Raw genomic sequence first — 21967 nt, forward strand, 5'->3', positions numbered from 1 at the left:
ATATTTAACTTTATGTACTTCATAGTTACATAAACACGTTTTGATTGTATAATTAATTGAAAATTTTCTCATAATTTTAGCAACAAAAGATCGTAAAACGACCAGCGGACGATGTGGACAATGGATCTGAAAACTTCGAGCCGCCACACAAACTGCCAAATAATAATAATAACTGTAACAATAACAACGGTTCTGAAAATCTAACGAAATTTTCTGTGCATATTGTGCAAAAATTGGAGTTCACCACTTCGGCGGCTAACTCACAACCGCAACAGATAAGCACGAATGTTACTGTTAAGGCGCTCACAAACACTTCCGTGAAAAGTGAGTCGGACGTCGGTGGGAACGGCGGCAGTACTGGTAGTGGTGGTTGTGGTGGAGCAACTGCTGGCCCCGGCGGTAGTTCCGGTGGGTCGAATGATCCGCAAGGTGGTGGAGTATCGAATAATGCTCGTGGTAGCGCTGGAAGCAATGGAGGACCTAATGCAGGAGGCAATGGATTGGGTGGTAATAATAGTGCAACCGGTATTAACAACTTAATGGGTCATAACAATTCACATGCAACTCAGCAGCAGCAAAAACTTAATCTTGGTAGTCTAACGAATTTAGTGGAATGCAAACGTGAGCCAGACCAGGACTTTTCCGATCTGGCTGGATTGGAAAAAGAGAGTGGTCCTAATAGTAACTTTCCCGGGTTTCCTGATCTTATGGGTGACGACATCATAAATGATTTACAGGATTTCAATCCGGATTTATTCAGTTTTGATGAGAAGCCACTTTTAGATATCAAAACTGAGGATGGTATTAAGGTTGAAGCGCCAAATGCACAGGACCTCATTAATAGTCTTAATGTGAAATCAGAGAATGCGATGGCAGATTTTAACGCAACGTTTGGAAGTGGAGGTGGTGGTATGAATGTTGGTAGTACAAATAACGTACCTAACGTGGGTAATAATGGTGGTATGGGTGGTCCCATGGCTGGTCCTCCACTTGGCGATCCCCAAACCATGAACAAAATGCGACAATTTTTGAATGGTCCTGATAACGGGCAGATGACTTCGCTGGCTGCACAAACCCTAAAACAAATGGCAGAGCAACACCAGCATAAGAATGCTATGGGCGGCATGGGAGGTTTTCCACGGCCGCCAATGCACCAGTCACAACAAGGACAGTTAATGGGCGGAGGTGGGCCAAATAGTCGGTACAATGAATACGGCAATTTTGGGGGCGATTTCGGCATGGGACCCAATGGTTCGCAACAACAGCAGCATTTGCCACCTCAATTTCAGCAAAAAGTTTCTGGTAATGGATCTATGGCTGGTTCCGGTCCATTTGTTGGCATGCAACAGTCTTTTCTAGATATTAAGCAGGAGCTCTTCTATTCCTCACAAAATGATTTCGATCTCAAACGACTACAACAACAGGCTCAAATTCACCAGCAGCAGCAACAACACACCCAACAACATCATCCACAACCAGGACAAAACACGCATGGTCCAAATGGACCTAAAATGGGACCAAGTGGCAATTCTAGTAGTTTCTCGAAACCTGGACAGTCTCAAACACAGCAACAACAATACTCGCCATATAGCTCACCAATGGGAGCAACAGGCAATCAGAGCCCTGCCGGTCAGTCATTTATGCAAGGCCAGAACCGCGGTGCTTCAGGATCAGGTGGAGTCGGTATGGGAAATAGTTGTGGAAATGGTGGTCCACCTAACATGACGGCACAGCACTCGCAAAACAGTACGCAACAACGTGGAGGATCGCAAAGCGGCGCACCACTTAATGTTAACAATGGTACCGGCGGAATGGGTGGTGGTCCTAATGTAAGTGGAGCACCAGGTTCAAACAATCAAAATGGGTCTGGTAGTGGCATTAACGCGGGAACGGGCAATACCAGTAGTTCGCAGACTGGGCCGAACCTACATCAACAGCAACAGCAACAGCATCAGCAGTCGACAACAACAACACTGCAAATGAAACAAACGCAGCAATTGCATATTACCCAACAAGGAGGAGCTCATGGGATACAGGTATGTAACTCAATCTCAGAGAATGTAACCCCGATATGGTCATACCTATTATATTACATTTATTTATAAATTTCCAAAAATTTTCCACTTTTGATGCTTTTAAGAATATTGTACAAATGTAATATTACATTTCTCTCATACCAATAATATAGGAAAGGCTCTAAGGCTCAAGTGCTGAACACAAAGACGACGACACGACACGACGTAGCGACAGTTGATTACAAATGTCGCTTTGAAGCCAGCGTCTTGAACATTTTGAAGACGCAAGGACATATCAAACAGCAATTTCATTGTAAAATAGGTCGATTTATTTGTTTTAAATAATCGATTGCTATTATAAATGATATATCAAAGCTATTTTACGCTTCTGCTGGCAAAATAATACTTGTTAGAACTTTGAATAATTTTCCATTTCACATGTTAGTGGCAGCTCTACAGCGGCCATTGTCGTCGGCAAAATTAGAAACATTTCTAATTTGGCGACAGCGCAGACTTAAACCATTTTGTCGCGGAGTCGTGCTGTTGTCTAAAAATCTATGCCTATAAGAACGCGTGTGTTTTAATATTTGACAGATGTCGCTCGTAGCTTGTCGTCGTCTATGTGTTTAGCACTTCTGTTGAACTTTACCCTTTTCTATGAACGTATTCAAAAACTCTATATAAATCAACTATATGTAAATAAATGACTGCATCCTGAAAACAAAAATCACCCTAAGAATATTTCCGGTTTTATGCTGTTTGTATTGATAGAATATTATTTTTATAGAGCCAAACGTTTAGTTAATATATGACATAGGCATATATACATCTTATCCATATAAAACATTTAGCTCTATATACCTCACTGCAACGGAATGTGCGATTAGTTGAAGAATCGATATCCGAAGTTATAAACATACTGTATATGATAATGCAGTTCAATTTAGCAGTCTAATTAATTCACTTGTGCCAGTTGCTTATATAGGTTGCAATAAATAATATTGTCGTTCATATAATGTAAGAGTATATATGCATAAGTTAGAGGTCTTATTAATCTCAACATTTAATTTGAAATCCAACTTTTAGATATTAATATAGATTAATTAACATCAGACAAACCATTTTAAATGCAGTAAGCAAAGCGCCAGCGGTATAGAATACCGCTTTATGGAACAATAGTAGTAGAGTTAAGATGGGTAGTATGGACGTGGGTAACGTGGACCGTCTAGTTATGTTGAATTTCAGTTGTAAAATCCTTCGTTATTGTCGTTTGATTTCTCCGCGCTTAGCTTCCTCAGTTTGAATTTATCGTTAAGCAATTTCGGATATTCGAGCAGTAGTGATATTTGTAAAATAGTGATTGCTGATAATTATATATTCGTAAATGAATTTGCGTTATTATTTAAAATTTAATTTGCAATGAATAAATTGACTAAAACGTGTGTTTAATAAATATTTTTTGCTAATTTTTAATGGATATATAGTGGAACTTCTCTAACTCGATTATAGTGATCCACAAAAAAACATCGAGTTAGAGAGACTTCGAGTTATAGAATTTTCATTAAAACATACAATTTTTCAAAAAGCTGTAAAATACAGATTTATACACAGTTTTACTTATTTACTTGGCAAAAAGTTTTTGCACATATGCATGTTAAAACATGTATTCTGTAATTATTTTTTTCGCAGTTTGCTATTTTTTGGCTCTTGATGCCTTTGTTACATGATTTATGCAATCCATAAGTATAATATCATATTTTTTGTTCGCCATACGATATAGAGAGACCCTTTTAAAATTCTGCCTCGATAGTAAAATTTTTAATTTTGTATTATGCTCTTGTCGAAAAGTTCGATTTATAGAAGAAAATTTGCATGAAATTTGACTTCTATTGCCAATTCAAGAGTTCGAGTTTTTTGACGTTGATGAAACAGGCATATGTGTGTGTCCATAAAAATTAACCCAAGTATTGTTAGATTGGTTCCCTTAGACCTGGTCCATATTACCCCGCAATCTCTTCGCCTTTCTGAGTATTTTTATGTTTTTCAGTTTATAATATATTTTGAGTTTGGAGTTATTGTTTCACAAAACAAAAACATAATGAATTGTTTTTTTTAAGTTACCAAATAAATTTGAGTTTATTATTGCGTGCTTTTGTAAACTATATACCTAAAAAAGATCGGTGGTCCATATTTGCATACTATTAACTATTACAAATATTTTTCAACGGGCACTAATTTCAGTTTTCGTTTGCCATAGCCCAGTGAATTATACATTTATAAATAATAGTTTGTATACCGTCGTAGTATAATATTCTGTAATAAAAAGGGTTCTAATGAAATATATCAGTTTCAATAAATATAATATAACTATATATAATATGTGTATAATTTTTTTCCGACGCAGGTCTCAGCTGGTCAGCATCTTCACTTAAGTGGCGACATGAAGAGCAACGTATCAGTGGCAGCACAACAGGGCATACAATTCTTTAATCACCAGCAGCAGACTCATGGGTCAGCTGCACAGCAGCAACAGCAGCAGTCACACAATCAGCAACAACATCAAAATACTCCAAATGCACAACAGCAACAACAATCTCAACAGCAACCAAATCAAAATCTAAATCACGGAAACGGTAAATTCTATCAGGAACTACATACATACATAAGAATTACATAATGTATATTTACAACTTATACAGGAGCATCAGACGGTTTCACCATTTCGCAAACACAGTCGTTGAATTTCACACAACAACATCAACAGCAACATCATCAACAGCAGCAGCAGCAGGCACAACAACAACAACCGACACAGCAGAATCAACAAATGCCTTCCAATATGCGTCAAAGGCAGGCTCAAGCTCAAGCTCAGGCACAAGCCGCAGCAGCAGCAGCTGCAGCCGCATCTGCGGCCTTAGCTCAAGTTTCATCGACAAATGTTGGCTCACCTGTCGTTCCAAACAACAATAACAATGCAAATAATATACCTGGAGGTGTGGGCAATTTACTGGGGCAGCAGCAAAAGTCAAGCAGTGTGAGTGGTAATGTGCACGGTGGACCGGTTCCACAAAACATGAATTCGATAGGAGGTGGTGGAGGAGATTCAATTGGATCCAGTGCCATCAACAACATTTCGGGGCTGAGTGGCAACGTCAGCATTGGTGGCGCGAATCAAATTGGTGCTACTGGTACCGGCTTAGGAGGAATGATGCCAAGTAATTCCTTATCCCATCTAAATAGCCAAAATGCACCAAATGCAGCTCCATCAGCCATGATGATGGGCGGAACGCCCAATGGTGGGCCCCCAATGAATATTAGCCAAGCCAAATTTTTGCAACAGCAACAAATGATGCGTGCTCAAGCTATTCAACAACAACACATGGGAGGAACGCGACCACCACCGCCCGAATACAAAGCATCCCAAGCTCAACTTATGCAAGCTCAAATGATGCAGCAGAACGTTGGCAGCGGGGCACGCTTTCCCAATGCTGCAGCTCAAGCAGCGGCAATGCGACGTATGACGCAACAACCTATACCGCCCTCAGGTAAGAACAAAAATACATAGTTGGAGATTACACATTAATTTAAATGTACTTTATATTCCCGTATTTTTAGGACCAATGATGCGCCCGCAGCATGCGATGTATATGCAACATTCAGGTGTCGGTGGTTCACGTTCAACCATGGGAACTTTTAGTGGTCCTATGGGAACACAACAACGTCCTCCTAACGTTCAAGTGACTCCGGATGGTTTGCCAATGGGTTCACAGCAGGAATGGCGCCACATGATGATATCGCAGCAACAACATATTAATTTTGGAGCAGGACCGGGCGGTCCAATGAGACAAGGAACTGGTACATTTTCCGGCGGTAAATATACTAGTATATATTATATTTTTCCCTCAATATGGTCGTTTATTATTATTATTTTTCTGTTTCAAATCAGGAGGATTTATGTCAAATGCGGGGGGTGTCGGTCCAATGACTGGTGGTGGAACCGGCGGTATGAGTGGTATTCCAAATCACAGCATGCAATTGACGCCATCACAAATTCAGCAACAAATGATGCGGCAACAACAGGTGCAACAGCAGCAGCAAATGTTAGCGAACCCTAGTGGAAGTGGAGGACCAGGAAGCGTACAGATGCAACAAATGCTACAGCAACATCATCAGCAGCAACAAGGCGGACCTGGTAACATGATGACTCAAATGCAAATGTCATCGTTGCACATGTCTCAGTCGCAACAACAAATCACAATGCAGCAACAGCAGTTCGTGCAACAAACCACGTCAACAGCAACCGCGCACCAACAGCATTCGCAAATGATGCAACTCACTCAGAACATGGGGAGTAACGCAGGTACCGGCGGAATGGTGAGCGGATCGGTAGGAGTACCTAGTATAGGGCCTAGTGCCAGTACCACCGTTTCACTTGGTTCGGGAACAAACAACCTTGGGTCAAATAATAATAATATGACAGGTAATAACATGGTTGCAGCCACTGCAGCTGTGGCTGCTCAATCGACCAATACACCTACATCTTCCAATACTGCCAATGCCATAAATCAAACTATTAATTCAGTGGTAGCCAGCTCTAATGATTTATGTCTCGAATTCCTCGACAATTTGCCAGTGGACAGTGGCAACTTCTCCACCCAGGACCTAATCAATTCACTTGATAACGACAATTTCAATTTGCAAGATATTCTGTAAACCGAAGGAAAAAAATATATTATCGAAATTTATAACCAGTGCACAGCAAAGTAAATTAAGTAACTGCTGTTAGTTAAATACGTGGTATTCATCACTTTGTACATTACTTGATGATATAGGTATAGGTAAAGAATGCTACTATATATCGCATTTGAGTAGCTTAATTTACATATTTATCTGCATGTTGTGTCCTATTCTAAAGCGGCATTACAAAATCAAACAATTTACTTTTGGTTAGCTTAATCTGGCTTCGGAACTGATATTTGATTAAACCTCAATTTTAAATGCATGCAAGCATATATGGTTTTTTTTTCTCACTAAGGCGTCATTCGAAATTTGCAAATTAAATTTCGTAAAAATTATGTTTTAATAGTTTGCATTATTTTAATAACATTCCATTTGTTAAGAAAAATAATTTATGTTTGTATATAAATGGGATTCTTTAAGTAAATTCTCGCTCTTTATTACGCACCTTAATAATCATTGTTGTTAATTCAATCTTTTTGTTTAAAACTACATAGACATATGTATGTATAACATGTACTTAAAAAGCATTAGATAATAAATAGAACATGACAGTCGAAAAACTTAGGGCATTCATACAGATATAGCGTAAGTTTTCAGTATTGATATCATTTCGAAAAATATGCTCTTGGGAAAAGCAAATATGTATACTATACATACATACAAACACGCAAACCGACACTCATATGAAAATGTGTACGTTTTCGTGTAAATACAACTGTAATATCAAAAAAAAAAAAACAAATTGGTGATATTTTTCTATTATTAAATAATGTTATTATCAAAAAACCAACAAAACTAACATTAAAATATTTTGAAAAATATATATCGCTCATTTACTTGAATAGTATCACAACTCAAAAAAGTCGATTTTTCAGGAGAGCGTTTAAAGTATTCAATTGTCTCTTATTTAGCAAATATAGAAAACTGCCATCAGTTTATTGAAAGAACACCAACTTCACCCTATGACAATATGTGTTGTAACACAAAATATGTCGTTGTTTCGTAAAAAAAGTATAACTAATTCTGGCACAACTGAGAAGTGTCGTTATTGTGGTTAAAAAATATTGCAACATATCAAGTTTAATAACGGCACATTCTTATTTCACTGCCTATTTTTCTGCGCATCGGAATGAAATTTTTATACAATATGGACGCTGAAATTGCGCACATTTCTGCATACTCAACTCAAAAATCGTGTTTTTTGAATTGTGACACTATTCAAGTAAATGAGCGATATGTTTGTTCTCAAAATAAGAAATTATAATTTTCTATACAACAAAAAATATTGGCAATATTTGAAATTATTATTAGTTCAAATGAATAAGTTCCGTAATTTTTTTCTAATATGTAAATTAGTTTTAGTATTAACATCAAAGACACGCCCAGCATATGCACACTCCAAACCATTCTATGAATATGAAATCATAGGAACGTATATTTATATTTAATACAAATATTTGCAAATACTTAAGCACACTTCACTAAATGTTTGTCTGAAAAGTAGTTTTATTATGCAACCACAGAAAATTAATTTAATAAGAATGTAGAAGGTACATAATGAATAAATGATGAAGTTTTAAAAGCATAAAAACATTAAAAAGTAAATTAATGGATAATTACAATGTAGTTGCTAAGCAAATAATTACAAAGTATATTAAAATTGTTATATTAAATTATATACAACTGTAGATATATGTATTCAAATAGATTTAAGAATACACACTTCAAAAAACAATAAAACGGTAAAAGTATTCAAAATTGATAAGTAAAAAAGCGGATTATACTTAATTTTTACAATATTTGAGAACACACTTCCACTATAGCTGCTTAGACAAAGTTAAATAGAATAATAAAATATATTCTGCGATTAAAATCTATTGGTTTAAAATGAGAACAACGGCACCTTGACTATAATCGATTCTTTACATGCATACATATATATTATTTTCTTCTCGTTTCCAATTAAGAATACTTCTTCTACCCTGCAGAAAACCTACAAATACTTGTTTCAAAACAATAAAAAAATTATGACTTTAAAATAGTTCGTTTGCGGCAATATATATAATATATATAATATAAAAGAAATACAATTTAAATAAATATACATATGTATGTATGTATATTCTGTTAAATGCATATGTTCCCCATGGAATATGCGTATAAATGCTGGTAGTAATCAGAATTAAGGAATAAAATTAGAGAAGACAAAAAGTTAGTGATCAAGTTCTGTTGAAAAATACTTAATGGATATTATATACAGTTTATTTATTTATTTTTTTGTTTAATTACTAAACCCAACATTAATGCAGCCCAATCGTAGTCGTGGCCACAAGCCAAAAATACACTCAACATATGTATAAATCTTACAGTTAAATAGAATTTATATTTTTTATTAACATTTTACCACCAATGCTTTGGTAAGTCTCTACAGCATAAATATAATAATACTTCACTATTGAAAATCCCTATTTTCACAAAATCATATCTAATTAATATTATATAATATTAACGAAATGAAATACAATTAAATCAAAACATAATTTATATATTCATAGATAAACTCTAGACGTGTAGTGGAAACAAAAAGTAGCAACATTACATTAATGGTATATATACAAAAAATATAAAACATTAGTTAAGTAGCTGACACTATAACCACAGTTGATTTTGATAAAAAAATGGCCTTTACTTTTATAAATAATTCCAAGCTTTTTCTTTATTTATTTTCTTGATTAAGTATTTACTACACTTTATTTACTATATTAACACATATTGTAAATAAATTTGTAAACGACATCTATTAAAACGGCAAAAAAAGAATTCTTCACAATTAAAAAAAATGTGTGGTACGTTCTTATACATTACTCTTTTAGAACAATAGAACGATTTCGCTTTTCTTCTTTCATCATTTATATTTTATAAAAACAAAATATTCACAATATGTTACTGTAACTAAAACAGTATATAATGAAAATCTATACTAGCAACATTAAGATTTACTGGAATAAATTAATAAAAATAACTACATTTATCAAACATAAGAAAATGAGACAAAATATTACTTTTGTAAATAAATAATAAAAAAAAACTTGGTATTTTTATTAAAGAACTAATTCACTTGTTTAGAATTTCAGATGTTGCAAGACTACAATGCTATTCGAGGCAATGAAATTTAACTTCAGCCATGTATACATATATATATCGTATATATCGTAAAAAATAATAACATTTGCTAGTCATTAACGCAATATGTGTAATTTATTCAGAAATTGCATTAATATCGCTCAAATTTAATTTATTATTTATTTAATTTAATATGATTACAATTTATTTATTATGATGATCTGTGTTTTTGAAATTTGTTTTAATGTAGGTCGTCTTATCGTGAATATTTCCTTCACCTGTGGGGAGAATCAACATTAATTGCTCCAAATATTTATATAAAATATGATATATGACTCACCGTTTCCGATACAAACACGGTTTAAGAGAAAATTGTGGTATTAACGCCACTTTTCCAACATTTCGTACCTTTTTAAACTGGAAAAAATAAAACAAACGCTCATTAATATCCTTTTTGAGTAATTCGAATCCACAAGCTTCTAATCCACGTATAAATTGACGCAAATCATCGAAACGTGATTGAATCTCCGCAATTATTACCAAACCATTAGGACGTAAAACACGATTGGCTTCAAGCAAATAATCTTTTAAATTCGTCCCCATTAATGATAGACAATAAACTGCTATATCTACCGACTGGTCGTTGAGTGGTGTACATGCCATGTCACATGCTATTATATCATTGCGTGTGCTCACCAAATCCATTGAATATACTTTATTTGGCAGCATCGTAGACAAACGACCTTCACCGCAGCCGAAATCTACAATTTCTAGCGATTTTGGTAACCGCTTTATCATTTTTATTATACGATCAAGTGGATTCATTGGCCATTTTTCCACTTGCTGCTGGTATCCGGCATGATAGGCATTAAAAGCCTCAGTATCTGATTTGAAAAATTCATTTGCATCTGTGCTATCCATGGTATATAACTGTTCGTTTATATAACGAAAGCGCCCACCCAACAGTTGTTGCTTTAAAGTGTCTTCAAAAGTTTTTAATCCAATGTCCCGGGCACTTGTCGGTCTAACTAATTCTGTATCAAAATTCTTTGTTTCTAAGATTGATCTAGTAGCTTGTACCGCTTTCTTAGTAGGAGGCAATAATTCCACAACTGGTGTACTTTTACTATGTTTTTTCATTCCCTTAAATTTTAGTTTGGTTGACGATAGCGGATCATCTGGTTCAGAACCAGTATATCCCGACGTAATTATGACTTTAGTCTGTGACATATTTTTTTTAACAATTCGACCTTTGTGAACTTTTCCCGACTTCAATCCACTTCTATTGACTTTTGCATTAATCAAATCCTTTGTCTTATCTTTATCTACTGTATGTTTCTTGCCTTTGTTATTTTTTCTAGTGGTCGATGTAGCTTGGGCAACTTTTGCTTCAGTACTACTACTGCTCAAAGATACTTTTGAACGGAATTTCACTGCTTCTGATAGATTCTCCCATGATGTAGGTACAAAAAATTTTGGCATTTCGTTATATAAAAAACGTTTTTAGTCAAATATTTTTGATTTGTGTATAGGAAAACACAAAACTACGCTTTCAGAAAAGTTGTATATAGGAAAACAAACTTGTACAAATAATAAACAAAAGTGCTACACGCTACACGTGTCTTCATAAATATAGAGCATACAGCTGATAACGTCAATTTCTTGAATTGTAATAGATTCACATAGTTGACATTAACCTGCAAGATGAAGATTTAGGGGAAAAACAATTTATGTACATACATATGTTTTTAATATAAATTTATTTCATGTATCCATTATGGAATGCACGAAATTATTGTTATCTTTAGCTGTTCCATTTTACCGACACTATTATTGAATACAAATGAACGCTTTCAACTTTTGTGTCTTCTAATTTTGTTTATGTACATACATATATTCTCTACTAAGTCTTGGAATTTACACAACATTTAAATGGAAATACATATATAGTGAATGATTTACAGTATTTTATATTGAATGTTTTAGTTTGTATAGACTTTTTGGTAGATATTTTTATTCAGAAAATATAATAAAATGTAACTAAAACATCCATTTAAGCAGGGCAAAAGCCCAAAAGTATAACCAATAAAAAAAGGTTAAAATTACGAAAAAGTTCTGATAGAAATTTTTGTTTTTTACCTGTTTCAGTTAAATACAAAAATTCGTCTCAAATTCGTAAATTCTCAAATTTAGCCAGTACGTGATATATCCTTTTTTTATACCTATAGTATGAGGTTATATTATTTCATTTTTTTCATTTTCACACGGTACCGTTTTTTACAATATAAATAAATTTGTATGCTCATAAATAATCCTGTGCACATACATACATACATATATTAGGGAGGGATGTAAAGTTCGGTCGGTGGGTATTACCTAATGAAAAATAAAAATGTATAGTTCTTTCAATGCATTCATTTACTACTTATACAAAACTTTCGATGAGCTTATACATGTTGACAAACAAGTCATTTCTTGGGTTTTTCCTAAAAATATATTGAACTACTTCATCATATGTTCCAATACTATTCTGGCCGATGCCGATTGTTCAACTCGGTCGTAGATATAATTTCTGTTAATATGAACCTAAAAGTGATATCAGGCTATCCTTTTGCTTGAAAATTTAGTTCTTAATCTAGAATATTTAAGAGAGGAATAACTCAACTGCGATTTCGTAACAACTAACGATATTAATAAACTGAAAACGTAACCTAGGAAATTCTTGTGGAATTCTTTGGTGAGGTGGACATTAATATATAGAACCGGATACAATTTTTTTTTATTTTTCGCACATTGCATGTATATATGAACATATGTACGCATGCATGTATATACGAATAGTTAAAGGGTGTGAAATAAATAAGTAATAACAAAATACCATAGTCTTCATTCCAAGAATTTTTTCGATAAGTAAAGGATTCTATGAATTTTTAGAATCTTGAAAATATGTTATATACATACATATGTTGAATTATTGTTATACGATTTATTTATCACATTAAATTATTAAAAAAAATATACAGTTTCCCTGACACTAACACCCGTTTCTATCCCTTTAATATTTCCATACCCTATATACCCATACCCTGTATATATATTACACATGTAGATAAGTATATAAGTGTACATTTTTATGTTTGGAAAATAATAATTTTTGCAACTTAGCATAATTTTGAACCTGTATTCAAGGGAACTTTGAAATTTTATACAATATTTAATGTATGTATGTATGTATATACATCAGTATAAATATGTATTCCTTGCGGTTATACACTCTATATTCAAATACTGATGTTATGTTGATCAGAGAATTTCTAGACAATATGAAAGAAACAAAGTATCCATTTGCACATAAATACATGCTGAATTAAGTTATTTTTATATGTATATCCATATGTGTGTATTAAGCAAACATTCACACCATTGGAAATGTTGTGTAACTAATGGTGTGGGAAGACAAGGATGGCTGATACAAAGCCGATAAAGGTTTGAAGTTAGCGAAAATTTGTAAGTCAAAGTCAAGATTTGCAATTAGTCTCTGTATTTGAGTGTTGATGTGTGGTTGACAATTAAAATGTGTCTCTATCAAAGTTACTTCGCGAAAGGATCTTAAAAATCAGGTGCGTATAAATGACAATAATAATAATTATTATAATTCAATAATTCATGTAATGAAAAGCACAATTCGAGTGGGAATGGCTGAATAATAATAATAATATATTTCTATGGAAAGAATTGTTACGATGTGATATCATTAAATAAATTTATTTATTTATTTTCTTTAATGTAAATAGTTTATGAGTATTAAAAATCAAAAAAGCGGTTCAAGCAATAAGCTTACAAAGCAATAATTTAGATTCAACATATACTTACACATATATGTATGTGTGTACATATGAATATGTACTCATGTATTTATTAAGTGGATTTCTCTGTCGCTAACAAATTACAATTTGGTTACTTAAATCAAAGAAAAGAATCTCCTTCAAAGATGGGTCCTTCATTAAAATTTTATGTACTACCTTTCGATTGTTGAATTTTTCTCATATAAATAACATGAGGGTTCTTGTTATAATAAAGCAACACTGGACATTATTTAGAGGAAATTATTTTTATTATTATAATGTGTTAGCGAAAAACAAAAAAAGTTCGTTTCAAATTAAGCCCAAAAGTATTATACATATATATAAATTTTTTTTTATTTTCAAAACGCAATCATAAGAATTACACGGCGTATGAGTAACGCTAGTATTTTATATTTCTTTGGTCGGAAATGTTAAGAATCCACATTTAATAATTCTTTGAAGTAATATATTAGAATTGTAAACAAATTAGTCTTTACGAAAAAGTAAATAAGAACAAAATTTGCAAAAATTTTAATACATGAAATTTGGGTGGATATTTGTAAATATTTATATAAGATAATTAGTGCAAAAATAAAAGTAGTAAATATAAATAAATAATGCGCCTCGTTAACTTGGGAAATTGCTACTACCTCGCAGGCACGTGATTCCATGGTCTTGACAATATTCGAGAAACAGTAATTTCAATTGATATTTCATGTGATGTGACGTAGTGGAACATTCCTGATGTTACCAACAACAATTGCGCTTTTATTTAAAATTGAAAATCCCACATACATACACTTTCATAGATGACAACTTCTTATAATCTTAATAATGCTATTAATTAATTATTGGTACAAACCAATCATAAAATAAATAAGCCAAACGTATTCAGTATTTTAATAAATGCTGATGGTTAATCACAAAATTAAACAAAGTGTCTACGGTCTATATGTATTTGTATTGTCGATATAATAAATCATAGCCATACCTATCGATAAGAAGTGATACAAGTATAACAAACTGCAGCAAATAGTCACTATGAAAGACATTTAACAGCTTTTGGTAATTTAAAATGGATTCTCGTACCGCTCCGCTGGGTTAATATATAAAGTTAAGAAACGAAATTCGATCTATGTTTCGCATACAAGGGATTCTTTTTAGTGTTCCCACCTACTGAAAAAAGGGCCACAGACTGCAGTAGCTTTGTACGCCTAACTATACCTATCTTAAAATTTTAATAAAATGGTGGAATGGTGTTCGCAAGTCGGTTTGTAGACAATTTGGCAAACAACGGCAGACGTCGTTAATAAAAAGTACTCTGTTGATCGATCCATATTACCTTCCCTTGATACGTAGTGAGAATTTCACCAATTTACTGAAAGGAAACAACTTGAAACTTTTGTATCAAATAATTTCATTTATTGTATTTCTATCCGGCTATCATATAGTATCATCTCAACCTTTGACATTATTCAGGTAATTTATACATATTGTTCTTATAACTTTTCGCTTCATTTCACTTACGATGCACTTGTTTGATGAACTACTAGGATTTTTATAATTTTTTTACTATTCTTCTCAGTTTGCTCTCCAAAAGTCACCCAGATTTAAGTGTATTCGTACGTGATCTTTAAGTAAGTGATCTTTAGTAAATATTTATACAGTGAAACTTCTCTAACTCGAATCACCAAACATTCATTAAAACATAAATTTTAAAAAGGCTGCAAAATATAGTTTTATACACAGTTTTAATTATTTACTTCGCATAACGTTTTATTTAAATACGTTAAAACATGTATTCTTTAATTTTGTTTGTTGCACTATTGTTTGGCTCTTGACATCTGCTTCCCCATGCTTTTGTTACATGATTTTCATATTTTTGTTCTCCTCCATACGATATAGAGGGACTCTTTTAAAATTGTGCCACGATAGTAAAATTTTAAAATTTTTATTATGCCCTAGTAGAAAAGTTCTATTTATGGAAGAAGATTTGTATGAAATTTGATTTCTATTGCCAATTCAAGAGTTCGAGTTATGGAGAACTTCGAGTTAAGGAAGTTGGAGTTATAGAAGGAAACGGTAAACGCTATTGCCAATAAAAAAGTTATGAGATAATCGAGTTATGGAAGTTCCACTGTATTTACAGCAAAAATCAATCTCTTTAAATTTATTTTGAAAAATTAAAGACGTTTGTGGTCGGTAATGGAAATTGCAATGTAATTGGATATAGAAAAGGTAATTAAATGTTTTCTTGGTATGTGCACATGTATATATTTTTACATAAAGAGTTTTGATCTCTTGTTTTGTTTTTAAATATTGCGAATAAAAAATTTAAACGACTTTGTCTTAAAGTTCAAACTTTCCCTACCAGCCTTTACAGTACAGTTGAACTTTCCTAACCGAATAATCATAATCCACAAAAAACTTTGAGTTAGGGATACTCATAGAAGTTTTCATTAAAACGCACAATTTTTCAAAAAACTGTAAAATATACATATTTATTTATTTACATTACATAAAGTCTCTTGACCTCTTGACGTCTGTATCCCATACCTTTGTTCTTTGATTTATGCAATTCATAAGTGTAATACCATATTTTTTGTTCATCTCTATACCATATAGGGACTCTTTTTTGCCCTGATCGAAAAGTTCGATTTATGGATGGAAATATGTATGAGATTTGACTTCTATTCAATTCAAGAGTTCGAGTTATGAAGAACTTCGAGTTAAGGAAGTTTGAGTTATGGATGAAAATTTGACTTTTATTCCATTGAAGAGTTAGAGTTAAGGAAGTTTATGTTATGGATGAAAATTTGTATGAAATTTGGCTTCTAAACGCTATTGTCAATTCAAGAGTTCGAGTTATGGAAGTTCTACAGTATACATATACGTATATGTATAAACATATAGTAAGTATGATCTCACTGATTCAATAATAAATGTCATTGTTTACTGTGTTGTTGCCAAATAGCTCTTTATAGTAAAACATATTATATAAAATAGTACTATCGATACGATAAATCTATAAATCTATAAAATTACGATATTATCGATAATAATGTATGTCTGTACTGGTATACACACATGTACATATACTATGAAAGAAAGATTATAAAAACGAGTTTTACCCAACAAAATGTTTGCCTTTATATCTACATAAGTAGATTTTTTTATTTTTTCTTTTGAGTGGTCAATTCGTAATTCCAATCAAACCGGAGTTACTGTCCTATTTTACAACAGTATACACATTTTATACTCTCGCAACATGTTGCACAAAGTATCAACATCTATCTTGTTTAGTTGTTAACTTAGCTTATACTAAAAACAAATGCTATATCTCTATGTACATACATACATACATATGTAAGTATGTGTGCATATTACAAATGCTATGTCTCTATGTACATACATACATATGTACATATGTAAGTATCTGTGCATATTACCTTAACAGACCTAAAAAAAAGCATTAGTAATAAGTATGTAAGATCATTTCTTCAGGTATTTCCCAATAGCATCATCTTATAGAACGATTTAGAGAGATAACATTTCATGTCTAAACTTTGGATACTGTCTTTCCCTATTGAAAGCAAATATTTCCTATTATTGTATAATATTTAAAGATGTAGTCTGCAACTGCATTCGCACTTTATGACTACTTATTTAACATATGTAAGTACATCTATACTTGTTTATGTACACACTTTATTCTTGCATCACTCCTTCGCCATAATGCATATTATAAGAGAATGTTAATGAAATATCCCTGTGTGTACATAAATATGTACGTACATATGTATATAAACCAAAGAATATTTGCATGTATAAGTGTGTGTTTGTATAACAGAGGTATATGCATACATATGTATAACGAATACCGTATATTACTTATCGAATACGAACGAATCCCAAACAACAAGAAAATCAACCTGGAATACAATCACCTCCCACATGCTCAAAACAAGGATACATTCCAATTTCTGCTAAATAACGCATTATGCTTTGAATGCCTTCTGAAATGAAACGGAATTGAAGAAACAAAGTGGTATTGCAACAAGAATTTGATAAACAAACTAATCTAAAGGTATGGTAAAATATTTACCACCTACGATAAGAAAACCTAGCAGTCTTGAGAAGAGAGAAAGAGAGTGAGTGTTTCGTGTTAACTAAATAAACCAGTGATGCCACAATAAGATTTATCTTCCAAAATAACAATTAATTAACAAATATCAAAGATTTCTGAAAAAGTGGAAGATTATTTGTATTGGCTCATTAAAGACCAAGTTTCATTGAAAAAATATAGAGTTCAATTTTCAATTGCCTTTAAAGTGCCTTTAGAATTAATAATAATTAAGAATAATTTTTTTCAAAACATAAAATTTAAATTCGGATTTTCAAAATCAAAAAGCCAAAATGAGTACGTTATTTTCACATGTAACAATTGTGGCAATATTAATACTGCCAATGCGTGCACACATGCATACATACACTCATGTGTGCATTTTATATATGTATGTATTATATTACATTTTAAGAACATAAATCTAACGACGATTTAAAGGAGCTGCTATTAATAAAATAGCAGTTCATAAATATTAATATTAAATATACCATTATTCAAAGTAGTTTCTGCTCAATAATTTTTCGCATTAAATGAAGAAATCTATAAAATTGTTTTTAAAGGCGTTTGTGAATCATTAATAATCTTTTCCAATTTTTATTAAATAAGAAGAGTGAAGTGATTACCGGAACATATCTGCGTAGGTACATAAGTATGAACTTATGTATGTATGTATGTATGCATACACATACAAGTTAACATATTTTGAAGATAACAAAAACGTATGTATGTATAAAGCACACACAAACATAAAGCGCATATAAACTGCCTTAAAATCCGTTCAAAGTAATAATTCGAATCAGTTTCATTAAATTTGTGTAAAGACGAAAGGAAAGTGATGTAAAATAAAAGTCGAGTTTGTATAACAACTATAGTACTTTATAAAGTCATATAATATTTATACATCTACATATCTATGTATGTACGAGTTTTGCACACATTTGATGTTTGTTATTGTCAAGTGTCTGTGATTTGGAAATATAAGTACATTCTCCTTATTCCAAATGAACAAGTTATTTTATATATTATATTTTCATTCTCTCTAGTTCTCTTTGCAACTCATAAACAACCATTCATTTCATTGAAGTATTGCTCCATTCTCAACAATATCTCTTTTTCACTCGCTGCCGCTCTCAACTGCAATTTACCACCTTCGTTGCCGCTCTTGCAAGTAAATACCCACATACTTTCTGCTATTGAAGTTGATGGTGCTTAATTTTTCTGTTTCGATTTCAGTTCGTTTTTAGACTGCGTTGTGACTAGTTTTCCTTGAATCATAAGAACATTTCCGTTCTTGTTCGTCAAATGTGTAAAAAATTAATAAGAATTCAATTGAGTTCGTGCCAAATAAACGGAGACGGGAAGAAAATTTAAAGTTAATGTTACTAATCGAATATTCTCAAATCTAAGCCACTGAATGAGGACGGAATGTGCATTACTTTTGTGCATACAACCAGCCCACATACCTATGTGCATATGCATATAAAACGGTATTAAAGTATACATATGAAAAAATATTAATGTATACTTGTATAAAAGTGTATACGACAGTACTAAAAAATGCATAAGTCTGAAATATTGCAAATAAATTAGGAAATAATAATTAAAAGAAGAGGCCGGAGTATCGTAACGTTAAAACAACAACAGATATAAATCTGAGAACCGGTTTCAACGTTACATATAAATAGGTGTATGTACACGTAAAAATTCTCCGATGGCCAGATTCCGACAGACTGAGCAATAACAAAGCCAATAACTATTGGAGCAGTATAAAACCAGCGAAAGCAATAGCAAAATGAAAACTTCAAATGACTGATATGTATACCAGGGTGACAAGAGGTAAAATATAATAAAAACAGGAACAAAAATACTATCATCTAAGCAAATCTGGTTTAGCTTGCTGGCGAATTTTTGCATTACATTACATTGCATCCTACTACCGTTATTCTGTTGAAGATACTAATTGTAAACGTAAATGTTGTGTGTAAATTCTTGAGCAATATCTCATCAGAGTTTTGAGAATATAATACGATAGGAGTTCGTTAATGTATTTAGTTGGGCTAGATTATCTATAAATAACAAAAGGGACCATCCTAATTTTCAAAATTTTTTTTTGCAAAAAATACACTTTTCAATATTTGCAATACAGTTTTTTAATCCTTTGAATCTTTTATTTCTTACAGAATTTGGATTTTTTTTTCAACTAATGCACGTTCTATCTTCAGCCTAAGCAATAAAATAATAACACCTCAGCATATACATATACTCAAAAATTAATAAAAAGAAATTGTTAAAAATTACAAAATACTTGCATACATACATATATAATAAAATATTATATATTTGAAGTGTAAATGTCAGTGCATTTGCCGCGACGCTCGTAATAAAAATAACTCGGCAGATATACAAATTTGTATAAACAATGTAGATAAGTTCGCCTACGTTTTCGGGTGAATTAAATCGAGTTAATTGAAAGCCATAAGTATGATCTGAATGCGCGAAATATAGTACCGAGTGTAATTTCGTAAGAAATATAAATACAAATTATAACAAAATATATAAATTTCTAAACTTATGAATACACGTTTATAAGGGTGTACATATATTTGTATTCGTTAAATGTAACAAATTTCGATAGAAAGTGAAGTGAAAAAGTCAATCGGAAGCTAAGCGAAACAACGAATTATAAGTCAAAATAAGCCAAAAAATAACACCAATACAATATATTCTAGATTTTTTTATTCATCGAAATTTTACGCAAACCGTTGGTGAGCTCATTGCGAACAAAGTGCTTATTAGTGTGTGTGAAATAAATTTCTCGCTAAAAATTGTGTCTCTCTTGTATAATACACGTTCATTACTTCCTTTGCCATTTAAACTTCTGTACGTTTACGAATTCCTTATTTCAATATGCCCCTTTTGATGGGTTGCTTCGTCCGCTCTCAGAGCATGGCGAACTTAAAATGAAATACATAAGTAACACAGGCAACTGAGAGCATTTTGAAAGTAGAGCTCAAAGGAGAAAATATTCACAAAATATCTACATATAATAAACACACATCCTACAAGGAACCGAACAGAATCAACGATTTTTTGCTTCCAACGATCGGCTTTCCACTGAGACCGTATTGGTTGCAATTTTACATGCAGCAGTTCTCTTTCGCATTAGACATTAAAATTGCCCAAGGATACAATAACACGAAAGTAGTAAGGAAACTAAAAAAACGCACGAAAATTAAGCTGCATTACATCGTACACTCACACATATACATATGTATACATACATATTATGGACCATTGGTATACAAACGTCTATTTGGAATAATGTAGGTGTGTCTGAAAAGGTCAGTATCCTAATTATTTTTCATTATCCGCAACCGGAGTATTAATTCGTGGTAGTATCTGGGATACATTGTAGGAAATAACTATATCATAATGTTCAAAAAATTGTTAACATCTAATTAATGTCTAAATTGTTCTATAGTTGGTGTACATATGTAAATATTATAAAGCTCCCATTTATATATATATTTAATAGGTTGTGTAATATACAGTACATGATAAACTTCGTCCTCTACTTCTTAAGAATCAATATTTTATGAAAATTGCATGACTGATTTATGTAACAATCGAGAGCGTTAACTTTAAATATAATAAAGATAAGATAATAATGTTGTTGGCTAGATATCTCGTTAATATGTTCGTATAGAAATCATTAGTGCCAAATATCAAAATTGAAATTGAAAGTAACATACTACAAAATATTAGATATATATTGTAAATACAAATATTATAATATGATTGTTTAAAGCATTGAAAAGTATATAGGAATGAACATATTCTTCGTACGTACTTGTGAATCTTCGTCTCGTGCAATACGCCAACACACATAGCACTCAAAACATGTTTATTTATTTTATTTAATAACTAGCAGACCGCTCTGGCTTCGCACGGGTTTAAACATACATTTCAAAAGTTATAAGTTTTTACACACTTAGACACTTTCCCATATATTATATATGTATGTATTTTCCCGTTTCTTGTGTGGGTTCATATAAAAAATGTAAAATGAGGAAAATTCGAACATGAAATTATATTTTATTTGTAATGCGATTGCGATG

At 32.3% G+C, this 21967-nt stretch overlaps 3 protein-coding genes across 17 annotated transcripts in view; 2 read left to right on the forward strand and 1 right to left on the reverse strand.

The window, feature by feature from the left end:
• The window catches only part of LOC105213471 (neurogenic protein mastermind), a 33017-nt gene extending 23594 nt beyond the window's left edge, over positions 1–9423 (forward strand). For all 3 annotated transcript variants that reach the window (XM_011186338.3, XM_011186339.3, XM_054234897.1), the window contains 5 exons: positions 81–2036; positions 4420–4648; positions 4715–5560; positions 5631–5885; positions 5962–9423. In XM_011186338.3, coding sequence (XP_011184640.2) covers positions 81–2036; positions 4420–4648; positions 4715–5560; positions 5631–5885; positions 5962–6728 — 4053 coding nt within the window. In that variant the 3' untranslated portion in view covers positions 6729–9423. The remainder of the gene's footprint in view (positions 1–80; positions 2037–4419; positions 4649–4714; positions 5561–5630; positions 5886–5961) is intronic.
• A 568-nt stretch (positions 9424–9991) lies between these two features.
• LOC105213470 (ribosomal RNA-processing protein 8) lies at positions 9992–11515 on the reverse strand. The gene is made up of 2 exons (XM_011186337.3): positions 10219–11515; positions 9992–10156 (listed from the first exon to the last, which is right to left on the reverse strand). The coding sequence occupies exons 1-2, from the start codon at positions 11358–11360 to the stop codon at positions 10153–10155; spliced, it is 1146 nt and encodes a 381-aa protein (XP_011184639.2). The 5' UTR covers positions 11361–11515; the 3' UTR covers positions 9992–10152.
• Positions 11516–13477: 1962 nt separating this feature from the next.
• LOC105213469 (SH3 and multiple ankyrin repeat domains protein 1) overlaps positions 13478–21967 on the forward strand; it is a 35997-nt gene continuing 27507 nt past the window's right edge. For 8 of the 13 annotated variants that reach the window (XM_029041100.2, XM_029041103.2, XM_054234323.1 and 5 more), the window contains exons 1-2: positions 19083–19685; positions 20030–21190. The gene's annotated coding sequence lies outside the window, so the exon portion shown is untranslated. Of the gene's footprint in view, positions 13499–19082; positions 19686–20029; positions 21191–21967 lie in introns of those variants that run through there. The other 5 variants (XM_029041101.2, XM_054234320.1, XM_054234321.1 and 2 more) reach the window with 5 other exon arrangements.

Source organism: Zeugodacus cucurbitae, chromosome 6 (genome assembly GCF_028554725.1).
Source record: "Zeugodacus cucurbitae isolate PBARC_wt_2022May chromosome 6, idZeuCucr1.2, whole genome shotgun sequence".
Lineage (NCBI taxonomy): Eukaryota > Metazoa > Arthropoda > Insecta > Diptera > Tephritidae > Zeugodacus > Zeugodacus cucurbitae.